We start from the raw sequence: 14,132 nt of genomic DNA on the forward strand, positions 1-14,132 counted from the left end.
ATGTAAAATATATAATTTTTAAGAAGTTAAGCTTAAATTTTAATATATTATTGTTGGAGTCATTTAGAGAAGTTAATTGTGTTAATCTATTAGATATTTTAAGAAATATTTAGATATAAAAAATAATATATTTTATATATTTTATTATTTTAATATATTATTAATAATTGTAATTTTATTCTAATAAAAAATATTAAAATATTATTTTATGATATCATCAAAGCCTGTGCATCACTTGTGGTGTTGTAGTAAGTTACAAAGGCTTCCGTTGCAACCGAATCAGTGTTTTCATCTACTAGTTCGGACTTTTTCTCGAGGAAAAAAACAGGCTGATTTGGAATTGCAATTGTATGTCCTTCTAATTTGTCATTGATGAGAGACATCGGACAATCTTGAAAAATATCAGTAAGAAAAGCTAAATTAATATTTATTTTTATAAAATTCATTTTCAGGATCCTCGTTCAAAATATTTTCAATTGGGTGTAATCAACTTACACGTGCATGCTAAAACCCTAGTTGCTGTGGTGGTTTCCTACAAGTACTAGAAAACTCTCTTCTTTAATTTTGTATTTCAACTTTGTATTTGATAAAATCAAAACACTATTTACTACCACAAACAAAGATGGGTCATAACAAACCCAGACGCTCCAAAAGCCACCACTCCAACCGTGGCCAGTCCAGCAGAACCAATCTATTGGAAAGGTAATTCCAGTTCTTAAGCTCCATGTCTTTATCTTTCTTTTTTCTTTAAATTCTTTTTTTAATTTGTATTTGCCTTTCTGTATTTATTCTACTTTTGCAGAGAAGATGAGTCTCTACCATCTGATCAAGGTATTACTTCATTACTGGGTTTTACTATTTCTATTGTTATTATTGTTTATTTTTATTTATTTATTATTTAATTAATGGGTTTTGTGTTATTTATAATTTATAATTGTTACAGTTCCGGAAGAGGACACCAATAGTACTCCAAGAGTTCAGCTTGCCATGTGGGTATGCATTGTTTTACTTCCTCTTTCGAGATAAGTTGACATGACAAAGTGTAACTTGAATTCTAGTCGATGCTTTAATTGCTTGAATTAATATTAGTTGTAATTCGTCCTACTTTGTTATTCAGGATTTTGGACAGTGTGATGCAAAACGGTGCACGGGGCGAAAGCTTGGAAGATTTGGTCTGTTGAAAGTATGTATGTGGTTTCTTTTTACATTGCAGCTACTCATTTGTGCATGGCAAGGCTTTCCCAATGCTGACCATGTTAAATAATAAAAAATAGGATAGGATTCTCTCATAGTCGTTTGGCGCACCACTAGTATATTGTCTCGAGTTAGGTCACTTGTCATGCTTGTATATATGAAGAGCACTCTACGCCCTAAAGGTCTTTAGTCTTAACCTGGCTACAGAATCGCAATATGTCTTGTGAGTATGATGGCAATCTCAAAGTTTCAATAATGTATTATGCATTATAACTTGAGGAAGGACTGAAAGAGATGGTAGCAGAAGCATGCTAGAGCAGGATTTATATAGAAAGGAGATATATGGAAGATAGTGATATCTTTTAGAAGTTTGGCAGGAAAAGGATCGTAAAAGATGCCAGAAAGCAAAAGAAAGAAACTACAAAGTCTAGATGGGTGCACTTTTCTATAGTATATTACTGAGTGTTAGAGTTACCTGAATTAGAGAGATCCGGAGAGGTTTAGTTAGTGAGAGGCATAGGAAGGATGTCTAGAGTTAATGGACATGTGTAGGCTACATTTCTCTAGCAACAATGGTCAAGAGAATACTTAATTTTACAAAATCTAGGTGGCTTGAGACAGTTGATCCTTTTGCTGCGTGACTTGATCTTAATGTTTGTTTGGAAATTTGTGTTCGTGTTCAGAAAGAGTTTTGGGTTCACAATGTCCATCAACCAAGGTCAAGAGGTGAATAAATTTTCCTTCTTGACGGGTGTCCTTCCAAGCCCACCAAATCAAACCTCTCTAAATGTCCTCTTTGATGGTTGATTGGTTTTTGTGAAAGGTCTTTAATGTTTCGTATAAGATTACTTTTCATGTTATTTAGTAATTTATAAAATGTTGTTATGCAGGAACTACGCGTCAACTGTGGTTTTGGGGGCATTGTCTTAAGGTAACAACCACAGCCTTTCTAATTCACTTTTCACGCTTCTTTTCTATAGTTGTTTTGTTCAAAATATCCCCCCGGATCTTGTCTATAGTTCAGAATAATGCAATTTTGGGGTTTTATATGATTTGATTTGAGAAAATGATGCCACTAGGGTGAGGGGCAATAATACAAGTTTGACTGAGCTTTTAATAGTTGATTTTGTTCCTCTCACTGTTAGATATTACGATCGCCTAAAACCATAAAAATTGGGGAAGCACTTGCTATATTTTCATTCGCTAGTGGCTTTTTGTGGGGGCTTGGGAGCATTAATGAGGTCTTTTTATTATATTATCATCTGTTGTATCTCTTTGTTGGCAGTCCGGTTGGGAGTCAATGTGTTTCTAAACAAGATCATAGCTTAATAAAGAGGAAAGGATTAGCTGTGGTGGATTGCTCTTGGGCACGCTTGAATGATGTACCATTTGTGAAGCTTCGTTGTGCTGCTCCTCGCTTGTGTATGAACAATAATTCTTCTTAAATTAGACCTTTCTAAAGTATCTTATTTTACATAAGCATGTAAATACATTCCATAGCATTTTTCTTTGACTGGAATCAATCATATGCATCTTAATACAAGATTATTATAGTAATTGATTATGCTATTTATTCTTCATTACTGTTTGTAATGATCCTTGTTTGGATTACATCTAACATAACATCTTTATTGCTAGATTACTCGAACTTGTCACCTTGAGTGCAGACCATGTTCACATTGTTTCCTTACATAATCACGGGTGGGGATATCCTCCTGGAATTTGAGGATTTTCTTTAAGTTTCCTTAAAATCCATCTTTTCTATCTCAATTTTCTGAGCTTTCAAGTTGAATTTGACCTAACTTGTAACATTGAGTATTCCCTTAACCACTGGTAAAAGAAAATTTGACGACTTGGTTGTTTATTTGTTTCCCACAATTGTATTTTCAGTTTTTACTACTGTTGAATAGTATTTTAATATGTGAATGATAGGCAAGTCAATAATCTTGAAAGTTGATGAGCGGATTATGTTGCTATTGAAAGTCTTTTTCGGTCGTGTCACTTGTAATTACAATTCATTTGATAACTTCAGTAGTTGATGAATTCGTTGAACTATATGATTCGTCAGAAAAGGGTGCATTTTTCATATATCCCATAGGATACTCGATCTAGAAATGGAGGCATTAATCTTGTATCTGCAGTATATTCATATTAGGTCATGAGATCAAATTGTGATAAGGCATATACACTAAATTTGTGGTAACAAGTTTAAGAATGACAAAGTGAGTCCACCTGAAAACCAATGATCGATGGGTTTTTTTTTTTTACTTTTGATTTTTTTTCTCATGACTTTTTTTAATTTGTACCTTGTGAAATAGGTAGCTTTACAAAGATGATTAGTAATAGACATTAGCATTAATGATGTATCATTTTTCCTCAACTTGTATTAGAACATATTAATGTTCAAATCATTGGCTATATTAAACTTGACCTTCATTTTATGGTTTGTCAACAAGTTGAATTGTCATTATCTTTTTCTACTTCTCTGAGGTGCTAAAGGCTTGTGCATGTGGTGCTTGAACTACTGTATACCATATCTTGTTGAGGCTTGATAAGCTTTATTATACAATAGGAAAAAGTACAAAAAATACCCTAGTGGCTTCAATCTTTGACAACTAAGTATGTGTTTTCTAGACAAAATTTATATTTGGTTATAATTTAGGTCAAGAATAAGTATCTCATGTTAAAAAGTTATGATTTGCAAAGATTCAATTAGCTTCACTCTGATCAACCATCATTATCATGTTGCTCGTGTCTGTTAACATGAGTTTAGAGCATAACAACTTTTAATTTTGTTGTTTGACTATGAGATTGCAATGAAGAAATTATTGATTTAATGAGATCAATATGACAGTCAAACAACAAAGCTAGTAGCTGTTAAGCTTTAAACACACTTTATCAGATATGGGCAAATGATAATGATGGCTGATCGGAGTAAAATGACTGAAATCCTTGAGAATCATAACTTTTTAACGATGAGGTATTTATTTTTATTGTAATTTCTAACCAGATACCTTTTCTTTTGTCTTCAAAAAAACATATTTAAAATTGTCAAAGCATGAAGCTATAAGGTGCTCTCTTTTTGCACTTATCCTATATAATATTCGACTAGGTTATGCTGTGTTCATTATGAGAATAGTTTATTTATGGTTTTCTGACTTAGATGGTTATGTTTAGTATCATGGTGGAATTGCTGCATTGTGATTTGGACTTGATATCATAATAATTTATCTTTCATATCAAAGCTTTTTTTTTTTTTTTTTGGCTTTGGTACATATATGTAAACATCTGTGGTTATCTGGAATTCTCATATTTCTATGCTTATATACCAAATAAATTGCTTTCTCATGAATTTTAAATTTGTTATAAATTGCAGTACCATGGCTTGTGGCAGCAAATCCAGTAAATTATGGTCGACCTTGCGAGCTTTCTTGTGTTGAAGCCTTATCTGCAGCTTTGATAATATGGTACCAAATTTCCTGCTAATTCCACATGAAACAGTGATTATATGCGAAAGTTATGATGAATTTCTTCTCTGTTCAAATGTCTTCTTGTTTTGTACACTTGAGCATCGTCAAAAAACAATTCCTCAGTGAGATTTACATAGTCGGACTCCTGGACACTTATACATAATTGCCATTTTTATATAAGTAACATGGCTCTAGGAATTAGTCCTTTCCTTCACAATATAATTCATAGTAATAGATAGGATGACTGTCTAAGCTTGCCTTATTTGGGTGATAGTTAAACTCATGCCATAAGCAATTTTCTACGTTTTCATACTGCTGCTACATTTCGAACAGTGGGGAGGAGGAAACAGCGGATTTGTTGCTGAACAAGTTCAAATGGGGTCATGCTTTCCTGAGCCTCAACAGGTGCTATTTTCATTTTTCTTTGAGAAATAAAAGTTTGCATAAGTGTCTTACGAAAATGCAGGTATCTTGAAATTATTATCAACCAAGATTTAATACACTCTTTAGTCTATCTTCAATGATGAGGACACAAAAATTATTGACCTTTTGGACTGTGATCTGCATAGTGCGCCTGTAAGCATCAAAAGATAACTCGTGTAAAATTCTTTCAATGGTTTCTGGAACTGGAATAGTTAGAATTGATGTGCTCTTGTTTGCTCAGTTTTGTGTTTTCTATCCTGTCGTTGTCAAGCCCCTGCAATTGTGGATTAATTAGTAATCATGTAGATACAAAGAAAGAGTAGGATCTTTTCAGAAAGCAAAAAGGTGGTTTATTCAATTGAATGATATAAAAATGTTTGGTGGATGCATTGGTTACATGGAATTTGACATTACTCTTCATATTTATGATTATTTTATTATTTTTCATATTCTCTATTTCATTTTTGCTTCCGAATATGCAGGGAACTTCTAAAAGCATACTCTGAATGTGAAAATAGTGCTGATATCATTTCTGTTCAAAATGGTTGGCTTTCCCAACAAAGTAAAGTTCCAAAAGCTGTCCCAGATAGTGAAGGTACTCCCCTCTTGCTGATAATCAAGATATCTCTTATGACATCATAGTGGAAATTTCTAATGGTATATAGTTCTATAATTTGGAGATAAACAAGGATTAGTAAAAGCAGTGAATTGTTTCTCTCTCAATAATATATCTTCTCCAATAGGATACTGGATCTGCTGTTCTGGACTGATGAGCCAGCAAACAATCTCGACTATAATTTTATTTAACTTCGAAGAGTTATTATTTTCTCACCAATCTCAACTGCAATTTTCGCCTGCCATTACATTGCTAAACCTCCTTAACTATCAATTATGGTACTCTTGATGAGCATGATTAAAGCAGAAGGGTTTTCTGATTTTGCTTTTAGTTTTTCTTTTCATAGGTACTCCACTCTTCTGCCCTCTTACTACATTTGTATTAGCTCTTTCCAACATTGTAGATGAGTTTTCTTGTTTGCAGAAGGTCCATGTAATTTACCTAAAGATAAAGTCTGGTGTATAGATTACAGATCTCTCTCTGTAATTATCTAAACTTAGATGGAAAACCACTCATTTTTTGGCATTTTAGTCTTGCAAATTATGTTTCATACATCAACCTTTGGTCTTGCTTCAATTGACACCTATTTGATTTATTTAGGAACTATATTTCCACTAGTTCTCTTATACTTTGTCAATTGAGATACTTTCTCATAAATTACTCTGTTACTTCAGAATAACCACAAGTCTTGTAAATAAATTGTGCTACTGGATTCCATATTCTTAGTTCATCAAGCTTTAATTCAAAGGGAGTATGCTTAATTAGTCTTTGTGTTTCTCACCATTAGTTTTAGACTACCTTTGACCGACCATGTTCAGTCTACTTGTATATGCCTTTCTTCTTTGTCGAAATCGTCCACATAGTTTCCTTGGGGATGGAGATTGGAAAGAATGGTCATATAGGTCTGGCTTTATGCAATCTGATTATGATTTTTGTATTTGAATTTGCCATTTGCAATCTGGTTATCAAAAAGTATTTGAATTTGTTAAAAGGAAGTGTAGTTAAAGCATTGAAGATTAAAATCTAAAATTGATCTATAATATCTGCTTTCTGCTGCTACAGAAGCAGAAACAAGCAAAGATAAAGGCTCTTGTAGTGATTCAGAAGATGGGCTTCCACCACTTGAAAGGAATATGAATCACTTGAATTTTGAGGACAGTGATGAAGACAGTGAGTAGGTAGAGAACTGCTACCTATCCAATTACACAGCAATTGTGCAGCAAGAACAGCTCGAGAACTTCCCAATCTGTCTCTGCCATCTAACTTATCCAGGACCAGCTGGCTTATTGGCCATGTTGCTTCCAGTCTTCCAGAAGAACTTGTCCCTCCAATTATTAGCCTAGTACTCTAGTTTATAGAATCAAAGTAATTGATGGGGACCTACTAACTGTTGTTGTGAGAAGAAAATAGCTGCTGTAATACTTGTAGAATGTAGGGGTCTGGCTGTTATTTACCTATCTAGCAGATGTTAGGATTTTATTTTGGTTTGCTCACTATGTAGAATGGATAGTTCGATAGTATTACATGATATAGCCTTGTTTTGAAGGCATGCTGGTACACCCTGTTGGAAGAACTCTTTTTTCTGGCTTCATCGTGTCATATTCTGGCTGTTGCGGAATGGTATATTCGCCTTCGCATCATTTTCTGATGTGCTTCTTCTGTTACTGCTAATATTATCATGACTTTTGTGGGGAAGGAGCCAGACCTAGCTGGCAGTGCAGAAGCATCCAGTAATTCTTGTCTAGTCGTTTGACATGAAACTCTGCGGTAGTAATGGATGTTTTGGGTTGACGATGGAGAGTTAGTTTCAGTTTCCATGGGGAAGGAAAACAGCTACAAACACCTCAATATGAGTTTTTTGGTATAACAATAAAGATAAGTATTAAAAAAGTAATTTGTGGTTTCACTCAGCATACGGCTCAAGTGGCGAAGGCCCTTTTTCCGACCAAGCGCTTTGCGCACTTGTTTTGTACACCTTGTGAAACTCTCTTCTTATTAGGGCTTCATAGAAAGAAATTGGATATTTTCAAGTTGCAATGAGATCTAATTTCACTTGAAGTCCTTTATAACAATAAACTATTAAAGTTTGTGATTAAAATAAATATGGGGTTTTCTTATCATAAAGGGGATCTAAGGTTCATTATATTAAAATGAACCAAGATGCTTAATTTTCTTTTTTCTTACTAATTGCCGGAAATATGTATATGAAAACCAATTGGCTAATACACATATTTAGAAGTTCACATCTAAAATTAATTTTATGTTAAGCACCAATAATATTATCTTTTCTTTTTCCTTAGAAAGGAAGTAATGTTTTACCTCAAAAAAATATAACAAGTAATTTTAAATTTAAATCTTATGTATGATATCTTTTCTTTTTATTAGTTTTTTTTTTGTTCCCAAATTAACAAATAAACTATAAAGTTTTAAGAGAATTCTTTTTCCTCAAACAGTAAACCCAAAATGTTTCTTAGTCCATCGAAAAGTTATCGATATTAGTTTTAGTATTTCTTTAATCATATTGATTCCTCAAATTTTATTAAGTTTTAAAATTTTACAATTTAAGTTGTTCAAAATAATAATTTTTCTTCATAAAAAAAAAAAGAGATTTCTCGGAGATATTTTACATCAAAATGTATTTTTCACTTGTAAAACATCTTTGATAATTTAAATCTATATATACATTAATTTTTTAAACTTAATTTTTTTGTGACTCGTATGCTTAATTTTGACATGTAAGATTTTTATTTAAACATGTGTGTTATTTTTAACACATCAGATTTAAACTTATGTGTAATTTTATAATTTTTTTATTAATTTATTGATTAATAAGTTACATTTTTAATTAAACACTGACTCTAATCCTAAGAAATAACATATTGATTATATTTTAATATTACATTAACTAACAAATAGTTTTCTAATTAGATAATAATACTAATTCTATCTTAAAAAATAAAATATTAATTATATTTTAATATTATATTAAGTAATAAATTAGTTTTTTTAATTAAATAATAATTCTAATTCTTGAAGATAACATCTTAAATTATATCTTTAATATTATATTTAATAATAAATTAATTAGATAATGAAACTTTCCGGCCTCGATTAGGCGGCTTTCGGCGAGTTTCCGACAGAAGTATTTGCATATTTGAAATCCCTATAACTCAAGCTTCTCGTAGGTTTCTCGGGATTCGAAATCCGACACCGTTGGCGGTATCGACTTTCGGACCCTAGTATCTCCGAACGCGCAAAATTTTAGATTTCGGCTCGGTATAATTTTATCTAGACCTTAAAAAATTATTTTGAAATTATTAAAAAATAATTGATGTATAAATTGTTAGTTATAATTAATTAATTACATTATATAATTAATTAGTAGTCTGATTTTAGAATTACTGTAGATTAATTATAGAAGAAGTTAATATTCTGTCATGTAAATTGAGGCTATAATTAATTAAATTAAATGTGAGGAAAAATATTTGTGTGATGTATCATGAATAATATTATTTTGCCGGACTGTTAATTTTTGTATTGTGATTTGGGTTGTATTGCGGAGTCAAAAAAATAATGCAATTTTGGTGGTTTGATTCTCATTAAATAAATGTGAAATATTTGAAGTGTTTCTAATAGGTTCTAGACCCGTTATACGGGGGTTAAATGCCCATATTTTAGAGGATGTTCTGCCGAATTTTCAGTAGAATTTTTGAGTCGGAATTTCTTAGGCAATCTAATCTAGGAGTCTAGGCCTAGAAAAATATTAAAAATATCTTATTAATTTAGTTATTTTCATGAATAGATAATCCATCCGTCCAACCAGCTCCATCCGAGGTGTAGGAGTATATCGCAAAGTGTAGAGAACTGTGAGTTAAAGTCATATAATCAACTGCAGTTATGTCATGTCTAAATTAAATGCAATGTTAATTGATTAATAATTATTATTATTAATTTTATTTGATTAATAATTATTACGAATAGTATTAGCATTATTATTATTAATTTTATTTTCGTTATTATCGATATTATTATTATTATTATTATTATTATTATTATTATTATTATCATATTTATTATTATTATTATTATTATTATTATTATTATTATTATTATTATTATTACATATAATTTTCATGTTTGCTATACTCGAGGCTATTCAACTTTAATTCTTAATATGTTATTGAATAATTTATATTTTTTTGTGATTTATGCTATTTTTAATTATTATTAATGCTATGATTATAACTTCGGGATGAGGCGGAAGTAGAACATGCTACCTGATGGATAATATTAGGACCGCGCGTGCATCGATATTAATCAAAGACATGTAGTAAAAGATTATTTTGGGATTTGTCCTGATCGACTACAACTCTTTGGGTTTGTGAGAATTTGATTGTCGAAAGAAAGGTCCCTGGTCGAGCGTTGCTATCAGGGCGCCGGCTTTATTAGGAATCAAGTGACCGGGCTGGACTTAATGACCCTGGTTGAGCTTCCCTTTCTAGGCGCTAGTCCTATTGGAATAAGAAAGCCGAAAGGCTGCTAGTATTGGAGTTAGTGTGGTCCTGAGGTACTTGTCCCATAACATGTAAATTGTATTTTTCTGAATCATGGCATAACACGCGTTTTAATATAATATAATATTCTATTCTAATTAAATAAATATTTTATTAAAATGGTTGTATTTATTTTTGACTTATATGATTTTAACTCACTGTCGAGACTGACAGTCAAATTTTATTTTTCAAGTGTCTGTCAGGTTTTCTGCAATTCTTCTCATTTGGTAGTTGACTTCCTTCATCTTGGGATTTAATGTAACTAATTTTATTTGTATGTCTGATAATTAGAATTCTAGATTCTCCGCAGTAGTGGTTCTAAAACTTATTATTTTGTTTTGGCATGTTAAACCAACCGAGAAAGTATTACCTAATTGTGCAAACAAACTGATTTAAATATATAGTATTTGGATAGTTGAATATTTATAATGAAATAGTGTTATAACGGATAAAATTATGATTTGATTGAGTAAGTGATTTGTGAGACTTACTACGGGTTTCAGTGGCTTTATGCCTACCCATTCCTTAGCGCCGGTCACAGGTCCACAAATCGGGTCGTGACATTTATTATTTTTTAAAACATTATAAACTAATATTAAAAATAATTTATTAAATCATATCTATCAACTTAATTTTATAATTTAAATAATAATAACGGCCGTGCAACGCACGGGTAAACGATTAGTATATATTAATTTCTGAGACCTAAAACCTTTTAGACATGTATACTTAATTTTTGATACGTAAGATTGCTGTTTTGACATATGTACTTACTTTTGACACATGATATTCAAATTTATATGTAATTTTATATATTTCTCTATTAATTTATCGATTCATAAATTACATTCTAATTGAACACCGACTCTAATATAAAAAATAACACATTAATTGTATTCTAATATTATATTAACCAATAAATAATTTTCTAATCAGATAATGATACTAATTTTATTTTAAGAAATAACATATTATTATATTTTAATTTTATATTAACTAATAAATTAGTTTTATAATTAGATAATAATTCTAATCTAAAAAATAACATGTTAAATTATATTTTAATATTATATTCAATAAAAAAATAAATTTTTAATCCTAAAAAAGTAATATCAATTATACTAATATATTAATTTATATAATATTAAAATTGATTAATAAATAATTTTTAAATTTTTTATATTATTACATTAATAAAATATTAAAATTTTAAAAAAATTAAAGATATTTGAAAATAATTAGTTTGCTATTATTTTTAAAAAATGTATAAATCAATATTAAATATTGAAAGATCTATTAAATTATATCTTATCAATATAATTTTATAATCAAAATAATAATAGTAGCAGTCCAATTTATAGATAAATCACTAGTTGTCCATAAATTTCATGGCATTTTTAATGCTCAAGTATTCCAACTTAAAAATTTAAGTAAACATAAAGATGCCAATTAACTTATTAGACATATGCTAGGATCTAATTGCAAAAGTACAAAGGACCGGTACTTATATTGCAAAAAGTAAATAGTTTTAGTACTTTTACATAATTATCCAAGAAAAGTAAAGCCATTTATTCGCTGAAGATGGTCTCAAGAGAACCCTAGTCGCTAAGCAGCAAAATTAGGGTTTCAATTCAGCGCCACTACTCTTAAAAAAAAAAAAAAAATTACTCTGCTTTTCTTTTACCAACAAAAATGGCTGCCGGCAAGAAAACTGTAAGTCTTTCTCTTTGTTTTCTTTGATATCTCAATCGGTAAATCTTATGATTGGATTTGTGATTTCTGCATTATAATTGTTGTTGCTTTTGGTGATAATGTAGAAGAAGACTCACGAGAGCATCAATAACAGACTGGCTTTGGTTATGAAGAGTGGAAAGTATACTCTCGGTTATAAAACCGTGCTTCGCTCTCTTAGGACCTCAAAAGGTAGTGTCTTTATTAAAGGGTTGAATTTATTTTTGGGATTTCGTTTTAAAATTAGGGTTTAATTATTTTTGTTTTGCAGGGAAATTGATTATAATCTCGAACAATTGCCCACCATTGAGAAAATCTGAGATCGAGTATTATGCTATGCTTTCTAAAGTTGGAGTTCATCATTATAATGGAAGTAAGTTTTTTATTTTTATTAGAGATTTCTATGTGAACTTTGTGTTAGAATGCATTGCATTGATGAAAGATCATTTTGTTCGAACTGCTTGTACCTAAATTTGATTTGATTGTTACTAAATTTTGTTGATGGTATGTAGGAAAATAAAGCATTTCATGAACACTTTCAACAAAATGATGAAATCCCTGTTTCCCAAATCAACTCTGATCGAAGTCCATTTAAAGATTTTAAATAAGGCACCTAAACCTGATAAATGCTAGGAAAATGCTGGCATCTTATGAAAGAGAAGTGCGTCATAAAAGAACATCTCTTTCTTCAGAAATTGCAATTCAGTATTGTCTATTCCACGGCTTTAGGAGGGCCAGTTAGCCTTTGAGGCAGCAGCTGCCTTCCCCCCCCCAAAAAAGAATAAGGGCTATATCAATATTTATTTATTTATTTATTTAATAAATGAAAAATTTAAATATACTAAAGTACTATATATAGAGGCCCTACAAACATATGAATTTTTTATTGTGCGTTTATACATGGGGCCTAAAATATAAATGGCAAATAACAGGTCCAGTTATAATATCAATAGCAAACACTTGTTGTTTGTATCTTGAATATAAAACATTAGTAATTTATATAAAAATGCATTAGAATAATAATAATAATAATAATAATAATAATAATAACAATAATAATAATAATAATAATTTATATTGCTTCAAGACCTGCATTCGTTTGATCTGGCCTTGCTTTCTAGTAATCCTTTTTAAGTCCCTAAGGTCCATGTTGTAGAGCAGTAAGTTCAGTCGTGCAGTCACACTATCTCTGCAGTTTTGCTTCAGGTTCTGCATTCGTTTGATCCGGCCCTCTGCTCTGTAGTAACCTTCTTAAGTCCCTAAGATGCATGTTGTAGAGCAGTAAGTTCAGTCAATGCTGGGAGTTTGTCTAGTATGGATTGTATTTATTCACTTCATTATGTTGTCTGCCTGTGTTATCTGTAGCTCACTTGTACATAATCTAGGTTCTGTATGTTTGTTGTGCAAAGCCTCAATCTGTTCAACTGGTTATTCAGTCTTTAAAATGGGCATTGGAACTTGAATTTCCTTTATGTATCATTTGATTTATTTTTTATGTTGTGTTTAAGACTTTGAAACTGATCCTTTTATCAATGTGGTTTTTCCAGACAATGTTGATTTAGGAACCGCTTGTGGCAAGTATTTCCGTGTTTCATGCCTGAGCATTGTTGATCCAGGTAATAACATATTGAAATTATATCTCAAGAGTCTTGGACAGTGAGATTTATGCAGCTAAAATTTGTGTGAACTCTGTTGTGCAGGTGATTCTGATATCATCAAGTCCCTCCCTGGTGATCACTGAGCAGTTTGAATATCTGCTGTTGTTTTGCAGAAGTATTAGTTCCTTTTTTTAAATCCTCTTTACATTTTAGAATATGCCCCCAGACGTTTCAGTTTGTTACTATTTTCCAAAAGTTATGTACTTATTTGTCAATTTTTTTTTTGGTTATGGAGATAGCAAGCTTCTGTTTTACACAGTGGGGTACTTATTTCCAGGTCAAGTATGGTTTTTATTGCTTTACTGGTATATTTTAGTAAATTACTTTTCTATTTGCAAGGTATATGTTGTGTAACTCCAGTAAATGGAACTGTTACAGATGCAGCATGTGTAATGCTGTGATATAACATCATGGATAAGGAAGGATTGCATTAGGTTTGTGTGATTTAGTTTGGAGGATGGCTAAGGCATTTGGGAACGTAAATAAA

The 14,132-nt window shown here is 31.0% G+C and overlaps 2 protein-coding genes across 3 annotated transcripts; both read left to right on the plus strand.

Moving 5' to 3' along the window:
- The first annotated feature begins 260 nt into the window (after nucleotides 1-260).
- On the plus strand, nucleotides 261-7,260 carry LOC8265620 (18S rRNA aminocarboxypropyltransferase). Of its 2 annotated transcripts, XM_015725245.3 has the most exons (10): nucleotides 268-702; nucleotides 803-831; nucleotides 944-993; nucleotides 1,118-1,183; nucleotides 2,085-2,125; nucleotides 2,480-2,616; nucleotides 4,571-4,661; nucleotides 4,998-5,069; nucleotides 5,570-5,682; nucleotides 6,766-7,260. In XM_015725245.3, the coding sequence occupies exons 1-10, from the start codon at nucleotides 623-625 to the stop codon at nucleotides 6,879-6,881; spliced, it is 795 nt and encodes a 264-aa protein (XP_015580731.2). In that variant the 5' UTR covers nucleotides 268-622; the 3' UTR covers nucleotides 6,882-7,260. The 2 variants fall into 2 exon arrangements, with proteins under 2 accessions (XP_048233074.1, XP_015580731.2); XM_048377117.1 differs by lacking the exons at nucleotides 5,570-5,682; nucleotides 6,766-7,260 and adding an exon at nucleotides 5,199-5,551 and having other exon boundaries at nucleotides 261-702; nucleotides 4,998-5,153.
- Nucleotides 7,261-11,808: 4,548 nt separating this feature from the next.
- LOC8265621 (60S ribosomal protein L30) lies at nucleotides 11,809-13,899 on the plus strand. Its single transcript, XM_002528945.4, has 5 exons — nucleotides 11,809-11,969; nucleotides 12,074-12,179; nucleotides 12,259-12,360; nucleotides 13,535-13,603; nucleotides 13,688-13,899. The coding sequence occupies exons 1-5, from the start codon at nucleotides 11,949-11,951 to the stop codon at nucleotides 13,726-13,728; spliced, it is 339 nt and encodes a 112-aa protein (XP_002528991.1). The 5' UTR covers nucleotides 11,809-11,948; the 3' UTR covers nucleotides 13,729-13,899.
- Nucleotides 13,900-14,132: the final 233 nt, after the last annotated feature.

The sequence above is a fragment of the Ricinus communis genome, chromosome 7 (assembly GCF_019578655.1).
Source record: "Ricinus communis isolate WT05 ecotype wild-type chromosome 7, ASM1957865v1, whole genome shotgun sequence".
NCBI lineage: Eukaryota > Viridiplantae > Streptophyta > Magnoliopsida > Malpighiales > Euphorbiaceae > Ricinus > Ricinus communis.